The sequence below is a fragment of the Trifolium pratense genome, linkage group LG1, assembly GCF_020283565.1.
Source record: "Trifolium pratense cultivar HEN17-A07 linkage group LG1, ARS_RC_1.1, whole genome shotgun sequence".
In the NCBI taxonomy this organism is placed as follows: Eukaryota; Viridiplantae; Streptophyta; class Magnoliopsida; order Fabales; family Fabaceae; genus Trifolium; species Trifolium pratense.
Window position 1 is genome coordinate 14824307 of NC_060059.1, and position 18751 is coordinate 14843057.

At 34.4% G+C, this 18751-nt stretch overlaps 2 protein-coding genes and 1 long non-coding RNA gene across 3 annotated transcripts; 1 reads left to right on the plus strand and 2 right to left on the minus strand.

Moving 5' to 3' along the window:
• Window positions 1-1341: 1341 nt before the first annotated feature.
• On the minus strand, window positions 1342-8229 carry LOC123903174. Its single transcript, XR_006807849.1, has 8 exons — window positions 7952-8229; window positions 6349-6399; window positions 4583-5441; window positions 4418-4504; window positions 3126-4326; window positions 2317-2379; window positions 2096-2212; window positions 1342-1864 (listed from the first exon to the last, which is right to left on the minus strand). It is a non-coding gene; the product is annotated as an uncharacterized LOC123903174 (long non-coding RNA).
• Window positions 8230-9079: 850 nt separating this feature from the next.
• On the plus strand, window positions 9080-11032 carry LOC123903175 (rubisco accumulation factor 1.1, chloroplastic-like). Its single transcript, XM_045953091.1, has one exon. The coding sequence runs from the start codon at window positions 9293-9295 to the stop codon at window positions 10640-10642; it is 1350 nt and encodes a 449-aa protein (XP_045809047.1). The 5' UTR covers window positions 9080-9292; the 3' UTR covers window positions 10643-11032.
• A 920-nt stretch (window positions 11033-11952) lies between these two features.
• On the minus strand, window positions 11953-14996 carry LOC123903176. Its single transcript, XM_045953093.1, has 5 exons — window positions 14584-14996; window positions 14112-14401; window positions 13906-13995; window positions 12623-12972; window positions 11953-12527 (listed from the first exon to the last, which is right to left on the minus strand). Exons 1-5 carry the CDS (start codon window positions 14753-14755, stop codon window positions 12263-12265), a joined length of 1167 nt encoding a protein of 388 aa, XP_045809049.1. The 5' UTR covers window positions 14756-14996; the 3' UTR covers window positions 11953-12262.
• Between the last annotated feature and the right edge of the window lie 3755 nt (window positions 14997-18751).

Here is an 18751-nt window from a genome sequence, read left to right on the forward strand (position 1 = left end):
TCGTCGGGGAAGCCAAAATCGTGGAGGCAGGTTTTAAGAAAATCCCAGTTAACATTATCAAAAGCTTTCTCAAGATCGAGCTTAAAAGCAACAAAGCCTTTCTTCTTTTTTGACCTTCTCATAAAATGGATAATTTCCTGTAGGACGATGGCATTATCAGAAGTACCTCTACCTGGAAGGAAACTACTTTGACAGGGACCAATAATGGAGTCCAGGATTGGCCTTAGGCGAAGAACCAAGACTTTCGTGATGATTTTGTAGACAATGTTGCACAAGCTAATAGGTCTAAAGTCTTTGAAGCTTGTTGGCGGATCAACTTTGGGAATGAGAGTTATCAAGGTTTCAGAAATGGCAGGGTCGAAATAGCCTGTGTGGAAGGCTGTTTTGACCATGTTGAAAATATCATCCCCCACAATGTGCCAATATTGTTTGAAGAAGATACATTGAAAGCCATCTGGACCAGGGGCCTTGTAAGGCTTCATGGAGTTTAGAGCTGCATACACTTCCTCTTTAGTAACAGGTCTAAGAAGAGATTGTCTTCCTTCTTCATCAACAGTCGGGTGAAAGCCATTGAAGAAAGGAATGGCTTGGTTGAACTGATTGCTACTGAAGAAATTCTTGTAATAATGGTGCGCCTCGCTTTGAAGGACGGAACTATCAGTAGTCCACGTCCCATTTGGTAGTTGGAGTCTATGGACACGGTTACGCTTCCTTCTTATGATAGTTTGAGTGTGGAAAAAAGCGCTGTTTTTATCTCCAAATTTGACCCATTTTTCTCTAGACTTTTGGTACCAATGCATCTCCTCTTGGAAGAGGATGTGGTTGTACTCACGTTGAAGGTCACGCTCAAGAAGGACATGATGGAGGGAGTCAACTCTCTCTAGATAAAGTTGAACTCCTTTCAGTCTATTCTCAATGTGTTTTTTCCTCTTGAAGATATTTCCAAAGACCTCGTGGTTGAAAGTGATAGAGTCCTGACGGACATTATTAAGAGCAGTGATAGTGTTATTATTGGAAGACCTCCATGCGCTCTCTACCAGAGCAGAGTAATCATTGTGATCGGTCATTATCCAACTATGTAAACACATGAAATTATGCATTTCAAATTTTCATGTTTTTAATGTCATTCTATTAAGGGTCGGTGAAACATGAATATGCGTTATGAATATGTTTAAAAGAACCTTCATCATCTCAACTTTTAGTGTTTATATGATAATTTCCATTAAGGGTCATTATAACATGAATTTCACGTTATAAATATGTTTCAGAGCATTGCAGATTAAAGTCAATTCAAAACAACAAATATTTGTCAATAAAAGACAAACATTCAAGATCATCCTATTTTGCATCAAATGTCATCCTATTAATATTCTAAGAACACAACAACATAGTACTAGGATTTCACACAAAAGTACCACAAATAACAACAATGTCTTCCTCTCCACCACCTCTAGTGAATAATCCTCCTTCCACCACAATCTCTCAAGAACAACAGACACAATCCTCATCACCACATCCCTCATCCTCATCCTTATCATCCCCCACCACAATCTCTCAAGAACAACAGACAGGAGCACCTTCCTCCTCCACCACAACAAACATCACCACACTAACCTCTCAAGAACAGCAACAAGATCTTCAACAATCCTCACAACCAAGAACATCTACAAAAGAAATACATTCATCTCCACAACATACACAAACTGGTTTATCTTCCACCACCCTTATTCCACGACAAACATCTCATTCTCCTTCAAGTGAACAAATCGTCAGGATAGAGAACCCCCAACATCAATAAATTTCATATTTTCTCTCCAATATTTTTGCTTGGCTTGGTTTAGCAGTTATGTTTATAGTTTCTCTCCTAACACACACACACACACAAAAAAACTCAATAAGTTAAGTTACATTTTTTTGACAAAATAAGTTGAAGTTACATAAAGTGTGTTAAATCTAAATACGTGACTGATAATATAATTTAAAAAAAACAATTTATTTGTAATTTTGACTTTTTTTTTCTTGATATATAAAGATTATGAATTTCCAAATGTGCATTTATAGTAAACAAAGTGTTAAAGGATTAGTTGAAACTTACCCAGTAACACAAGCCAAAATAAACGTCATGCCAGGAAGAGTATTGCATAATGCTGATGCTAGGGTTGTCGTGGAGTACTTCATCCCTAAGAAGTATAGATCTTGGTCCATAATAGGTCTGTTCATTAACAAAATAAATATTAAAGTTAGCAAAAATATGTTGCATTATTTAATAAGACATTATGTTTAGTTAAATGACCATATGTAATAAATTAAACTTACCCTAGCACACTGAGCGCCAATATCTTCATGAATACTGACCATGTCATTTGTGACCAACGATCCCTGTTAAATACAAAAAAGTAAAATAATGCATTAGATTTCAATTTTTTTTTACCCAAAATAAAGATTTCTGCTACAAAAAATAATACTAATAAACCAGTTTTTAGAGACTTGGGGCTTGTTTGATTTAGTTTTGGTTTTAAGTTTTTAAACACTATTTTGCAATTCAATTTTTAAAAACTATTTAAAAAAATGGTGATACCAACATGAAGACTCATATGGCTCTGTCTCAATTCATTCCTAACATGAAGACTCATAATTTTCTTAGAACCACCTCTGAATTGTTGTTCAATGAAAACAACAGGTACACTTGATTTAATCCCCATTTGAAGCAACTCACTTTCAATGTTAGAAGCGAATTAAGAGGACTCTTGATAAATGTACTTTTATACTGTGCTAAATATGTGGTAACACAAGTTGGTTAAGTTCAATCTAATAAATTCAATTTATCCAAAACAATATATCTTCAAGAATAAGATTCATTCTTAGCATATTATAATTTTCTTCTTATCATAACAGTGTGATATTAACAGTATGTTTAATCCACTAGTAGTCTTCTAAGATCACATATTTTGTAATCTCTCTATCACACAAATCATATATAGAACAACTTTTTATAAGATAAATGTGTTAGGATTTTGGACTTGTTTGCTTCAATTTCAGTTGGAAAGGGATCAGTTTTCACATTAATATATCTTCAAGAATAAGATTCATTCTTAGCATATTAAAGAGTGAAAATAATATTATACCTTTCAAGATAAACCGCAAATGGTGCAATGACCAGACATGCAGGGATGTTGCGATATGCAACAAACACATAGTTGCTCATCCCGTTGTTCATTGCCAGCTTTGTTGAGAAATTCATGATGGCAAACACGAATTGCAATAGGATGACTATTGCATATGGTCTGGTTCTTTGCCACCAATTTTGATGTTGGGGGTTCTCTATCCTGACGATTTGTTTGTTCACTTGAAGGAGAATGAGAATGAGATGTTTGTCGTGGAATAAGGGTGGTGGAAGATAAACCAGTTTGTGTATGTTGTGGAGATGAATGTATTTCTTCTGTAGATGTTCTTGGTTGTGAGGATTGTTGAGGATCTTGCTGCTGTTCTTGAGAGGTTAGTGTGGTGATGTTTGTTGTGGTGGAGGAGGAAGGTGCTCCTGTCTGTTGTTCTTGAGAGATTGTGGTGGGGGATGATGAGGATGAGGATGAGTGATGCGGTGATGAGGATTGTGTCTGTTGTTCTTGAGAGATTGTGGTGGAAGGAGGATTATTCACTAGAGGTGGTGGAGAGGAAGACATTGTTGTTATTTGTGGTACTTTTGTGTGAAATTCCTAGTACTATGTTGTTGTGTTCTTGGAATATTTATAAAAAACAAGTAGTATGGAATTGCATCCTTATCTCTCTATGTGAAATTGACTTCGGATTCTACGCACCGAGACAAATTTCCAAATGTGCCACCCAATTTATAACCTTGTAAACTGTCCGGCGATTTTGACGCATTTACCATTTCCATGCTCAAAGAGCCTGTCCGTGTAGCATTGAAGGTGACAACTTCATTGATGAACTATCACTCACAACTGGTAGCCTTGATTCAGAAGATTTTTCTTTGGGAGAAAAAAACTTATCAAGTTGCTGCAATATTTTTGTAGCCATCTCACTGAATTTTGAGGAAAAAGGAGGAAAGCTCGTACTAGCTTTAGTTCCGTTCACATTTTCTTTAGACTTGTGCTTAATTTCATCTGGCAGAACAGGCTTCCGCAAGGAAGATGAGGGTTGCTGAGCAGTAACAATACCCGATCAGTTCCTATAGACAGATAAAGCACTGCCAGAAAGAGGTGAGCTGGAACCTTTAGAATATAGAAGATTAGACTTATGACGGACTCGGCGTATAGGACCAACAGATCCAATATTATTATCCACTGCTAAATTTCTACACTTTATCCCCTGTAAAAATAAGGAAAAAACACCACAAAATCTAATAAGCGATCTGTAATATACACTGAAAGACAGGACTATAACTAAAAAGTACTTATACCCCTCATGTAGATCCCGAAAGCATGTCAAGATTCATTGCAGACTGAGTTGAAGATGAAGGCTCTACTTGAACAGCATTCACAACTCCCTGTAGAAATAGAGAAACTAGATCAGGAATTTGATCCAATAAGCATTTTGATGCAAAATCAATCAGGAAAAGGCAAACCTTGAGGGTAGAGGTTGGATAAACTCTGGAATACTGTGTACGAGCCATATTGTATATTGCAGATCTGCCACGAGGTCTTGGGGTCACAAAATCATTTTCATGAACTGCAGTTTGTCTAGTATCCCTTGGCACAATCGATGTTATAGGGGATTTATATGGAGTATTTTCAATTTTTAGAAGAGTTGGGTCTTCCCCACGAGAAGGATTTTTGCAAGCTCTGCAGGTGAAGCAACGTCCTCGATAGGATCCTATGGATATTACGAAGCAATTAATGTGAGATAGCTCAGAGTGGAGAAATCAGTAATTTCAAATCCACAAATTACAATCAAACAAATAGATTAAGTCTTTGAATTATGAATATTGTTTGATATGATTGATAATTATGATTTGTAACAAAAAGAATACGCAGTTAGCCGTGCACAAGACTCCAAATACCAATTACATAGGAAAATAATAAACCATGATAGTAACTATGAAATATGGAAACTAATCTTAAGGAATAATATAAGATACACTAAGAAACTACTAGAAAACTATTCCTATGCTATAACATAACATACTCCAACATAGTATCAAGATATTGTGTGCCGAGATGTTTTTATAGCTCTTATGTTAAGCCTTTTTCTGAAAATAAAATTACCAAATGTGCAAAACAATTAGTTTCAACAACTAAAAACCAAAAACAATTATTCCTCATCCACAGAAATACAGGATACAAAACATGCCTGCTGAAAGTCTTCTGCTTTAACAGTTTCTAAAGTTCAGTCGATCCACCTTGATCCGAGTCAGAACAATTAATTTGAACATTACTTTCACCAACAGCTCCTTGTTGAAAGCCAGAAGATTCTTCTGCAACCTGCTTCTCATATACGAAATGAACAAACAGTGAGATATCAGTAATAACACTGCAGATCATCTAGGTTACTAAATAGTATAATTCACAACCATACCAAGTAGCAACACCTATGGAAAAAATAATAGGGAGAAGTAAGCAAAAAAAATGTCAGTAGAAGCTCTAGCACACATTAAACAAGAGTTCTACGTATCAACAATACAAATTAAGCCAATTTTGCAATGCAACATGAACAAATTAATAGATGGTGCATATCCCATACGTCGAACCTGACTCTCATAGCATCTTAGAAATGGACTTGGGACTAACTCATCCACACAAAGCTGTCATGTACGGTAAGGGATTCCCGCCACTTATAAAACACAATTACGGTCATATCACTGTCAAATTTGGAATCCTCAACATACACTCTTCACATTCAGGATATGACATCTAGAGCTTGACACAAGTGGCCCAACAAATCTAGAATAGACTCTAATATCGATTTTGGGTGTAACTCTTAACTCAACCACACAAAATCAGCTTTTAATGTGAGGATTGTCCAAGCCTTATGAGCACTACTACTTAAGCCATATCTTCATTCAATATGGGACTCTCATCAAGATGCATATTCTGACCTTTAAAGCTATCAACTCAACCCACAACTAAACATATACACGGACATGAATAGAAACAGAAAATGCAAAAATTAGGAGTAAAGAATAAAATATTTTTTTATTTAAATGTACAAGGTAGTAAGTTTTACACAATATTAAGCTGTAATGAAACTGAGAATTACCTGACATGATTAAATATTAAAATTAAAATGACACAATTTATTATTAAATCAGATGCACGCACATCACATCCCAAAACAATAATCCTTCAAGATATGCAAATGGTGTTAAAACATATTGAGAGCATGCATACATACAGGCTACAGCTTCTTCTTGATGATTGTCCTGCCTCATTTGTTGTTCCATCTCTGTATCATAAAAAAACACATATCAGTGAAGTGTATGATAATGAAGAAATCATGGAGTCATGTGATTACTTTCATAGAAGAGAAGAACAACAACTGACATGAAAAGTGGGGAAAATTGGAAAACCATGGAAAGTTACAACCAAGAAGTTACTTGCGATAATCAAAGAAAAAGCATATAAATATACAATAGTGAGAATAAAAGATAAACATGGTAATTAGCACGTTTAAACCTACAGTAAACTATAGGCCTACATCCACAAGATAACTTGTAAGAGACAGACGGCATTCAGCATTCAATACATCAATAAAGATTACAAGAGTAGTCAGGTCAGAACATGCCCTTGCCCGAGTACACCCAAACACTCTCTGTGACCGACACTCGCAAAACACTGCAACCTGACAGCTCAGTCTCTCTGCTTCCACCACAAACCCCATTGAAAAAAGTCAACAAGAAACTTTTTAAGCAAAAAAAAAAAAATCTTGAACTTTGACCTACTATCAGCAAACAAAAATATGTATAATAATACATTTTATTAAAATTTTGTGGTTGACCTTGGTCATTCCACTAATAGCATTTGTTTGGTTGGCCTAAGCCACTCCACTACCCGAGATGAATAACACCATCTATAATTTAATACTACTTCCCTAAAGCAACCATTGTCGATAGACAATTAATATCGAAGAGTTAAACACCCGAAACAATAATTTGTACACAAGTTATATCTTGTGCTAAACCTTTTTATAATATATTCATTTGGCTTATTCAAAAAAATAAAATTTGGACACACAATTTGAATTATGTTAGTAAGCATCACATTGATGGTGATAACAATGATGAGAATCACACTACCACCTTAACAATTCTGAAAACATTCATTAATAAATAATTAACAAGTAATTAATAAAATGCTAATAACTGTAGCAAGAACTAAACAATTTCCTTGTCATAGTTTATACCATGACAAGTAATTAATAAAATGCTAATATCTGTAGTAACTGGAGGGGATTGTCTCCCATGACATTACCCTCCATTGAAATCTCATCCATTCATTTTTTCTATCACATCTTATTTTAATTATTTAAAAAATTATACAGGGTGAAGATATACACTTTAATCTCTCATGTTGGATTCTCACGGGAGAGAACCCTTTCCCCATATAAACCCTAACAACAATGCCAATAACAAAAAATAAAATAAAAATCTACCTAAGCCAAATACAAAATTTCAATTTAGGAGCGTATAATTAGAAAACACGGTAACCAATTAGAAGCAAAAAATTCATCTTTTTTTTTAAAAAAAGATAACAGAGTAATAATTCAAACGAAAGAGGGAAAAAAAGTGGAAACCTGAAAAAAAGTGTGGAAACCTGAAGAATTAACCGTTGTTGTTTCTGTTAGGGTTTAACCTAAGGCACGTTCTAATTATATCCGTTGAAATTTAAACAAACAAAGATACGTGGTAAAACAAAATACACGAAAGAAAGAAAGAAAGAAAAAAAAAAAACCTAGATTCCTAAATTATATGCTAGCGTGGGGAAAAAATTAAACCAACCTTGAAGATTTTGATTTCTTGTTCTTCTCAGAAACTGGTTCGGTGAAAAATTGGTGAAAGAATCTAAAAATTTGAAAGGGAAAGAGAGATTTTGATGTTGGTTTTGTGGATGTAGAGAATTTAAATGGATGCAGAAGAAAAACGGTGGCTGGCGAGAGAGATAAAGAAAGGAAGAGGAGGAGAAGGCGATTTTGTTCGTTCATCCTCTGAACCTCAAATTCAATTCTTTCCGTTTAGTTGTATTGTGTTCCTAGAGCTTACTGTAGAAAAAAAATAGATAAATTTCGCTTTTATTCCCTAACTAGTAGTACACCAAAAGATAAATATACTTTGTCATTTTTTCGGTGAAAATAATATATTCGATCGATCTCAATTTATAAGGAAAAAATATTACATTTTATTTTTTGGGTGCATATATTACATTTATTTTTATTACTAAAAATAGAATATGATAATTTGAGGTATGAATTTTTGTGTTTTTATTAAATATAAGTTTTATGGAAAGATGTAAATAGAATTTTTATTAATTAACTAATCATTAGTTGGTCTGGTTGTGATTGACGCCAGACTTAGTAAGAGGAATCACAGTTCGATCCTTCATAATTACGATCGAGAGATGACTAAAACCACTTGATGTGTCTGAGATAACCCCGAACTAGATTAGACGGTTCAGTGGGCCGGATACTAGTGGTGAAAACAAAACAAAAATATTGGTTATTGATTAGAGGAATAAAAGAAAAAAAGTAAATTAAATGCAAATTGAGAATAAATAAAAGTAGATTTTGAAAATGATAAAAATTAATTTGCATACTTATAATTTAAGACAAGAAAATGTAATTTTCAGCTTATTAATTTGGATGAATAACTTATTTCCATCTTATTCTATAACAAAAGATTAAATTATGTTAAATTATTTTTGTTTATAATATAAGTTGTTTTCGAAAGATTTCATACTATTTTATTTTAATAAGTTTTCTCAAAAAATCTCACAAAATTTATACCAATAAATAAACTTAAATAAGTCAATTAAAAAAAATCTAATGATTGACATAATAATAGTGAAAATTGAAATTATTATAAAAAAAAAATAGTGAAAATTGAAATACTGGAAATTTAACTAGATGTATCACTGATAACAGTTTGTGTGGATGAGACTCAACATCATCCATGTAGTAGTTAGTTGAAGATATCTTCAGTTGTGTTTCAGTTATCTTTGAAGGAGGGAAAAAAATCTAATGAAAAGTAAAACTAAACAAACATTCTGAATCTAAGAAACTTATCATCAGATAAGGCAGCACCCAAACACTCCATAATCCATTCTTCAATAATCACTTCACAAAAATGCATTCTCTCTCACCATGCATCACTTCTATTACCACTCTCAATCTCAAATCTCTCTATAACAACAACAGAAACCTCCTCATCTCATCACCATCTTCCTCCATTCACCACCGTCTCAAACCCATCTCCGCCGTTCTCAACTCTTCATCAAACCGCAAACAACAACCACAAAACCCACAGAAAAAACTATACCAACCTTTCCGACCACCACCAACACCTCTCCCACCAAAATTCGACAACCTCGACATTCCAGCTCGAATCGACATCCTCGCTAACCGTCTCGGTGTCTGGCATGAATACGCTCCTCTCATCACTTCCCTTATCCGCGAAGGTTTCTCATCTCCATCCATCGAAGAAACCACCGGAATCAGCGGCGTTGAACAGAATCGTATCATAGTCGCAACTCAAGTTCGTGACACTTTAGTTCAAGCTAACACTGATGAAGAAACACTCTCTTTCTTCGATAACGGTGGCGCTGAAGTTTTATACGAAATTCGTCTACTTAGCACTTCGCAACGCGCTGCTGCTGCAAGGTTTCTTGTTGAGAATCGGTGTGATGGAAAAGGCGCGCAAGATCTCGCGCGTGCGATAAAGGATTTTCCGAGTAGACGTGGGGAGAAGAATTGGGAGAGTTTTGATTATACTCTCCCGGGAGATTGTCTCTCTTATATGTATTATAGACAGAGTAAGGAGCATAAGAATCCTTCTGATCAGAGAGATTCTGCGCTTGAATTAGCGCTTAGCGTTGCGGAAAGTGAGAAAGCTAAGAAAATTGTTTTTGAGGAACTAAATGGGAAAGCTGAAGCGGACGAGGAAGAGGTTGAAGTTGTTGCGTTAAAAGTGCCGGTTCCTGTGGTGAGGTTACAGATTGGTGAAGTGGCGGAGGCTACTTCGGTGGTTGTTTTACCGGTGGTTAAAGCGGAGGAAGGAGTTAAGGTGATTTTTGAAGCACCTTCTGAGGTAAGAAATGAAGGGGAGTTCGGCATTGTGGTGGCGGAGAAAGGATGGGAGAAATGGGTGGTGTTACCGGGATGGGAGCCGGTGGTAAGTGTAGGGAAAGGCGGTGTTGTAGTGTCGTTTTTGGATGCGAGAGTTTTGCCGTGGAAGGCGAATAGGTGGTATAAGGAGGAACCTGTATTGGTTGTTGCTGATAGGAATAAGAGGGTGGTGGAGAATGATGATGGGTTTTATTTGGTGGTTGATGAAGGTAATGAAGTTGGTTTAAAGGTTCAAAGGGGTTTGATTTTGAAAGAAAGTGGTGTTAGTGAGTGTTTAGGGAATGTTGTTTTGGTTGTTAGGCCACCTAGTGAGAATAATGATGATCAGTTAGGTGAGGAAGATTGGGACTAAAAGGAAAGGGTAAAAGAATTGGATTAGGAATTATAGTCAACTGAGTTTCAATCTTTTTTTCCTTCTTCCTTACCTCCGGCGGAATATGGCTTTATTAATTTGGGTTTAGTTGCAATTTTCTTTTGCTTTGCCTACTTAATAGAAGGACTTGATCATTTTTGTTTTCTCTATAGCTTATATGCTATCTTTATGTGGTTATAAAAGGTATATAAATATAGCCATTTGTTGCATTAAACATGTATTTGTTCAGTTTAGTTAGTTGTCTTTGGTTCAGAAATTTAGTTAATCATATATATGTGTGCTGCTGGATGAAGGAGTAAGTTTGAGCTGCATTCTGCAGAAGCTCTTTGGTGGACTTGTGATATATCAGTGGAACTCAGATTGGTTCAATATGTTATCTTATTACTGTAAACGGGTGGTAGTATTGTGTTTGCGGGAACTTCAAAAAAATATTAAACACAAACTTCTTCATAAGGACAATTATTTTTCTTTTCAATTTTTCTATACTTGAGAAAGCGGTAGGAATTAGTGTTTGTCACAATGTAGTAGTGTTTTTCCTCTAGAAAGGGAAAAACTTTGAACCTTTTGGCCGAGACGAGAACATACCATAAAAACAAGATGCTTATCTTATGTCCCGAGTCCAAACATAGAAAACGATGAGCACAGTGGGAGTGAGTATCAATAAATAAATTATCAAAGGCAAACTAAAACCCCAGTATAAACCAAAGCTGGTTCTGAAGAGGCGAAATCTAAGTCACTCAAGCATAGGCAGAGATAGAGGATCCGATATAAGTTAATTAGAACTACTTGGCACAAGCTTTGAGCTCACAGGTTTTGAAGAGCACCTGCAAGCTAGCCTTTGGTATGTGCAAATGTCATTCTCCCACTATAGAATTTTGGAAAGATTTATTATCAATTGGGAGATGGATAGGGGATTGATTCGGAAATGGGAGGGAGTTGATATATACAGAGTGGAGTTACCTTGATCGATCCTGATGCTTGCTGATCGTTGAATGAACCATTTGGCCTTTGTCTCAAATGATTTCAGACATACCTAAAGCAGCTACCCAGGTCCTACGGTTTACTGAAAAACTAAACATCAAAATTATAAAATCAAGCATAACACATGTGTTAAGCACGTGAATTTGGACAGTGTACTTCAGAAAGTAAAAAACACTTCAGCTTCAAATATCAACAATATTATTTCCAACTGTTTTATTGTATTCAATAATAAAATGTAATCAAAATGTTTTTATTACCCTGAGGACCTTAAATATTCATTGATAATTATATTGAAGTTAAGCGATAACTTTTGAAATTGAAATTCTAAATTGATTGTCAGAATAAAGTTCAAGTCTTTTTGCAACAGACATCTAAAGGTCAGTTTTAATCAACTTGAGGACAACCTTACAACATAAATTTGCAAACAGGGGAAAACCCCATTTTATAAAGTTTCTACCAATGATTTTGAGGAAACTCAATCAAGAGAGATGTCTAAGACCTATTATAAGTTACAACACTAGCAATGAAGTGTGACAAGAACGCTCACTCTCCTCATCTTGACCACATTGAAGTAGCCATCATCCTCTCTATTTCTTACATAAAATGGCACAAGAAAACTTAACCAAGCCATTGTGTGGCACGACGATCTCCACTACCTCCAACAGAATGTCGAATGCTAATCTTCTCGGTAGAATATTTTTGTTGAAGCCATTCAAAAGCATTCACATCAAGCTTTCCATTAACCGACTTTCCTTGCTTCCTACGAGTTTGCTGTTCCAGTATGGATGCCCACAATTTACCTACAGCATCCCTTTGATGAGCTGTAAATCTTGCCACATTATCAAAGGCGTGCTTCACTAAAATATCAATTACAGTTTGGCACCTATATATAGAGAAAATTCAGATAAGGACAAATAATGTAAAATGAAAAAACACAAGCAAAAGAAAAATACATCAGAACATAGTAACAGTATTTACCAAGGTGTTTTATACCGCCGAGCAGCAATCTCTAGACAAGTTATCAGGGCTTTTCTTTGTAACTGAAGGAATCGCTTAGTTTCTTCCTCGTCTTCCTTCCTTAACTTCATAGCAGAGTCATTTTTTGCCTTAAACTTTTCCCCTTTCTTTGTGGATAGCAGAGAATCAAGTCCAAATGGGTCAGCTTCCTCCGCACCATTATTATCCTCATTTGGGGGAAGGGTTTGACCACCTTCATCTACCATAACTGTGCTATCTTTAAGAGAAATTGCTTCTTCCGTGTCATCCTCCTCTGTTGCAACAGGAAGGTTGGATATAGCTTCCTTGATTTGCCCAGCTGCTTTTGAGAACTGCATAAATATTTGAAAAGAAAAGAATGAGCAAGAAATAGACAATCCTTAAAGGCCCACAAACATTCAAGGTAAATCAGGTCAAAATAGGCAACAATATACCAAATCTAAATCCAACGACTAAGCACAAGATAAACACATTACAGATGAGAAATCCAGATTAAGTTTTCACAGCAATTGATTTAATGCATTATAGTCTCTCTAAAATAAATGAAGCCAAACATCCTCTAGCAGAGTGGCAAGCTGAGAATTCATCGATCTAATTGTGATTTATTTTTTATAAAGCTAACTGTAAAACTTTATCATCACTCAAAAGAAGAGTGTTGCACCTTGCAACTAGGCCAAACTTCTGATACCCCAAAATTTTCCATTGCAGTCAGTCCAGGTATCAAGATTGAAAGGGTAACATATTTCAGGCACCGATAACCTCCCATCACTCACCATACATCTGTAACAAAAAGCATGGCATGGATGAACACAGTGGATGACTGTATAGAGAATAATGAAACTTATTAATATGCCATCCACTCACTTAACAACTTATCTCAAAATCCCTTTGGAATAATTTTCTTTCCAATCTATCTTGACTTTTGCCAGTAAAATAAAATCTTTAAAAGACTACATAGACACATTTAGATCCATCTTTTGTCAAATTTGATGTACACAATGAACTGATATGAGAAATGAAACTTTCAAAGATAGCTACATCAAAGCAATAATAACACAGCATGACATTACAAATTATATAGAAAGAAAAGAACAGTACATCTATGACGGCGCATTTCGTTTGCGATGAACGGAACAGCATTATATCTCAAACCCTACTGCATATAATTCCAATGTGCTTCTCATTGCCTTGAATAAAAAGGAAACTACGATACTACATATTTCCATGAGTTAAAAATAAATGTTCAGTGAGACTGAGAATCATACCACAAAGCTATCATCTGTAAATAAATCATTTGCGACCACAGCACTTATTGTCCACGTTGCCAGTTGATTCTTCTGCTTCTTATTAAGGTGCTACAAATAAATAAACAAACATAAGAGTGTCAATAAATCTTCAGTGCAGTCTTTAAAATATTAAGGAATTTGTTTTTGCTAAAACTACTAATAGTTTGAACAAATGTCAATCTTACTTCTTTTGCATTTTGTGCTGCTGAGAACAACGCATGATAATCTGCCCGTACGGAAGCATCTGTACTAGATACAGGCGACGACATTGCAGCTTCTAATATAGCGAAAAAATAATCACTAACACCAGACTTAACACTTCCAGCCTCAATCAACTGAATAGCAAGCTTAGCAGCCTTGCTGAATTTCGCAGGATTGTTAATATGCGACGATATCTTCTGCATAGCATCAATAACTTGTGCTTCGGAAGCATCCGTCGAGGTTTTAAATTTCAAACTCTTTTTAGGCGCTGCAACTAAAATCACAACACAAAATAAATAATCAAATTTCAAATTAATGTAAAAGTAAATACATAAGCAATAACTGCATAATTAACATAAAAGAACAGAAAATCATCTAACCTAGGGTTTAAGAAAAATTAATGAATTAATCGGAGTTAATTGTTTGAATAAGTAAGTAACCCTAGAATGTGTTTACCTTGTGTGTTATCGGATGGAGTAGAGTTGGGTCGTTTGAGGGAACTTTTGAGGATTGGTTTTGGTGCGGAAGGAAGTGAAGAGGAATCGGGAAGAATTGGTTGCGGTGGTGGTTGGTGGTTGAGAGCGGCGGAAGAAGGAGGAGGTAATCCTTCGAACAAATCGTCTGCCATATCTCTGTTCTTCACTGATTCTTCTCCGATTCGGAAACAAAAGGTAAAATAAAAGTTCAAACACAAACGACGTCGTATAAAACGACGACGTAATAATGATGTACATACAATGATCCCTCGCGCTAGCCCGCGCAACCAGTTTTGTTTTCCTTCCTAAATTGATTTCTGCTAGTTACACCTCTTTAATTTCCAGTTACACCCTTCTCATACATTTTAATTAAATAATGTTAAATGATATTTTGCATTTTCGTCTATTTTTATTGTAATTTAAAAGTTTTTTTTTAAAAAAAAAAATTGTAATTTAAAAGTTAAGTAGGCTTCATTATAAAAAAAATAAAGTTAAGTAGGAGTACTCTTTAGTGAGTTGGACACCACATTCCTACAAAAAACCTTAAGGTAATAAGTTTATGGATCTTCTCACTTATAAAATGTTTAACCTATACTTTTCTAGCAATGCGAGACTTAACTCACTAAAATGTTTTTTAGTCAAAACAAAAAAACTCACTAAAATGTTCAACCTCCATTTTTCTAAGCAATGTGAGACTTAACTCACCTCACACTTGCCACAACAATTTCCCTCTCAAATGAGTAATCCAGCTCATTATGTTCCCCCTCAAGCGAAAACTTTTTTTTCGTCCATTACTTGTACTGCTGTTGTTGTGCTCAAAAGGATTCGTCGCCCGATCACCTTTGTCAATAATACTTTCGATACAACTAGCCGATCGAACCCTTCGTCGAACCATCGACTCTGATACCACTGTTTGGTCACGAAGGGTCAACTAGGAAGATCATCCACATTGGCTTAAGAACAACAATACATGTGAGTTTGACACCACATTTTTACCCAAAGCCTTAAGGTTTTTGGTTAAAATGCGATGTCCAACTCATTTGTAGAGTTGTTCTTAACCCAATTTGAATAATTCTCGGCTACCTGTAGAGTTATTCTTAACCCAATGTGAATGATTCTCGAGTATCCCCTCGTGGCACAACAATAAGTTTTGTTGCTGAATTATATGATGATCAATAAGAGTCTCCGAGACCTAATAAATGTGGCCCATACAATCTAAATCCGACCGAAAACCACTCATTTACGGAGGCTTCTCATGCAAGCCAATTGTAACAGATACAATAACTACTGTATATCTCTTGCAATAAATACACATTTTACATGCTTTCGAAACTGTTAGATCCATATCAACGATATCTCACAACTAGCATAGAGATATAATTCTCATGTGTACATATAATTCTTAAATTTAGATTCCATGCATTTACAAAAAAGTACACAATTTCCTATTATAATTAATCTAATTGCTGATTAAAAATCAGACTACTTAAATTATAAATCATTAAATCAATTACAAATTATATTACCATCAATTTTATGTAGAAAGGTCTAAGTGGGTAACTCCTTCACATATTTACGACACCAAATCCATTTCCATAATTCTTGATGTTGAGGTTGATATACAAGGACAAAATTGAATGAGTCAAACGATTTAAAATTAATTAAATAAAACAAAAGAAGCAAATCAAAACAAGGCTAGCAGGTTCAACCACCCTAAGCCCTTATCGGTTGATCTGGCTACTTTGTCTATACTGATGTGATCTCTTGGTCTGTTGGTCATTGAGTATGAGATCATTCATTTTAAAAAAATTGAATTACTAAATCAATTATTAGAGTCATCCACGATGGTAATTATATTTGTGATATTTTAAACATGAGTTAAATGTCTAAAATTGGATGGGAAGAGTTGAGTAAAAATAAGTGAAAGGAAATATAAATATTTGATGTTTAAGATTCTGGATGAAATTGTTGAAAATTAAATATATTGAAGATTTAAATGTTGAAATTAGGAGAAATAAAATGATTTGTGATGTACTTCATCCGTCCCAAATTTTTAATCTTTTTAGCTTTTTAATTTTGTCACAAAATTTTAGTCCTTTTAAGAAACCAATACATATTTAGTGATACTTTACTATTTGCACTCTTACAAAAGTTAAAGTATTAATTAAATATATTTTCTTTTTCTTAATAAAGTAAGGGTAAAAATGACTTTACTTGTTATTTCTTAATCTCTGTGCAAAACTCCAAAAAAACTAAAATTTCGGAAAGGAGGAAGTAGCTTCTCACACTTGAAAAAACCGGAGAGAATTCCACTCCCTTGGATCATAGGCGCTGAATTATTATCATGAAAGAGGTTATAATTCGATTTCTTATACTTACAAATCTACTAACAAATTAATCAAAACATTTACCTATCAAAAATCAAAGTTGTCCAATTTTTACTAAAAATCAACATGAATGGATCTGTCGGAAGGAGTTCACAATATGACAAACCAATATTTAAATACTGATGACAAAAATATCTCATATTTTGTGTTCGATACACTTTAAGAAAATTTATTCAAAAGAATCAAAATATAAAACTTTATAATGTATTACATCAAATTTATTTTCGAAAACTCTATATATTTGACCGAAAAGACCGACTAATTCAAAAAACCAAACTCAATATATATTGACTGAAAAAGACCGACTAATTCGGAGAAACAAACTCTACTAACAAGCATTCAATTGAAGCCAAGCAGAACAAAACTTTGTACATCCCCTCACCCTAACTTTTAATTTTATCAAAAAAAATAAAAAAAGCTTTGTATATGAATAAATCAATAATTTTTTTTTCTTATCGTATCCTGCTGGTAACTCAGTTCAAATTTAGCATAATGATTTTAACTAGAGAAATAGCATAGGATAAGTTTCAGGATTAACTTATTATATCCTGTTGTGTCACCAAACACTGAATTGAGACATGATATGATACAATTATTCTATCATGTCTCTTATCCTGTGCACCGAACATATCCTAACTGACCAAAATATTACTATTACTCCTTCTTAGGTGGAGAAGCAAATGCAACAATTCTGCAGAGCAGAAAAACTGCAGTAGAGAAACCAAATAACACAGGATAAGTTTCAGGATTAACTTATTATATCATGTTGTGTCACCAAACACTGAATTGAGACAAAATATGATACAATTATTCTATCCTATCTTTTATCCTGTGCACCGAACAGATCCTAACTGACCAAAATATTACTATTACTCCTTCTTTGGTGGAGAAGCAAATGCAACAGTTCTGCAGAGCAGAAAAACTGCAGTAGAGAAACCAAATACTACATCGGAAATTGTTTTACTAACAGAGTACTACTAGTTCTTCTGTGGACCAAATTAATAACTTTAAAATTCATTTTACATATAGAATCAAAACCTCATTCTACTACTACTTTAATGCATGTTCTTTCTGGATTAACCAGTTCACACGTCAGAAAGTAAGCGGAAAATTAGGAGTGTAGAACGGAGAGAGAATATAAATCCACCGCAAAAGAAAAAGATGGCAGATTTAATTAATTAATTAATTATTTACTTAATCATGACATTAATTAATTATTAACATGACAGAAGAGTCACAAGCAAAGAATCATACGACCGCACCCAAATTAGCTAGCCAACAATCAAAAAGATGGTACGTGGATGACTTTATATTAATATTTAATTAAAAAAATTATTAGGATTTCATATAAAATTATCAAAAATGATGATTAATTAAAAAAAGTTTAGAGTTTAAACTAAAATTAGGAGTACTTAAGCATCCAATCAAAGATTATTCCCTCTAAATAAGAATTATATATCTCTTATCTTTGAGTTGATAGACTGTTTCTTTGTCGTCGCCTAAAACAAAAGCAAAGAGAGCCTAAATAAAATATTAGGTCATTTCGTCAAAAAAACAAAAATAGGTCATTTGATGTTGAAAGCATACATGGTGGTGGGAAACAATTGACAATTGTCTATGATCTATATTAAAGATTTATTGATAAGTACACAAAACATATAAGTTAAACAATAATGTACAAGATGTTGAATATTACTAAAAAAACTTCAACATATTGTATGTATTTAAGAGTCCGTTTGATTCGCTAAAAATAAGGGACTG

Bases quoted from the DNA above. Each gene is read 5' to 3' on its own strand.
- LOC123903176 (XM_045953093.1), bottom strand. From the start codon at position 14,755: ATGGCAGACGATTTGTTCGAAGGATTACCTCCTCCTTCTTCCGCCGCT. The intron at 14,402-14,583 runs GTAAACACATTC...TTGTGATTTTAG, and splicing joins TCCATCCGATAACACACAAG to TTGCAGCGCCTAAAAAGAGT. The intron at 12,528-12,622 runs GTAAATACTGTT...CTCTATATATAG, and splicing joins CGGCGGTATAAAACACCTTG to GTGCCAAACTGTAATTGATA.
- LOC123903175 (XM_045953091.1), top strand. From the start codon at position 9,293: ATGCATTCTCTCTCACCATGCATCACTTCTATTACCACTCTCAATCTC.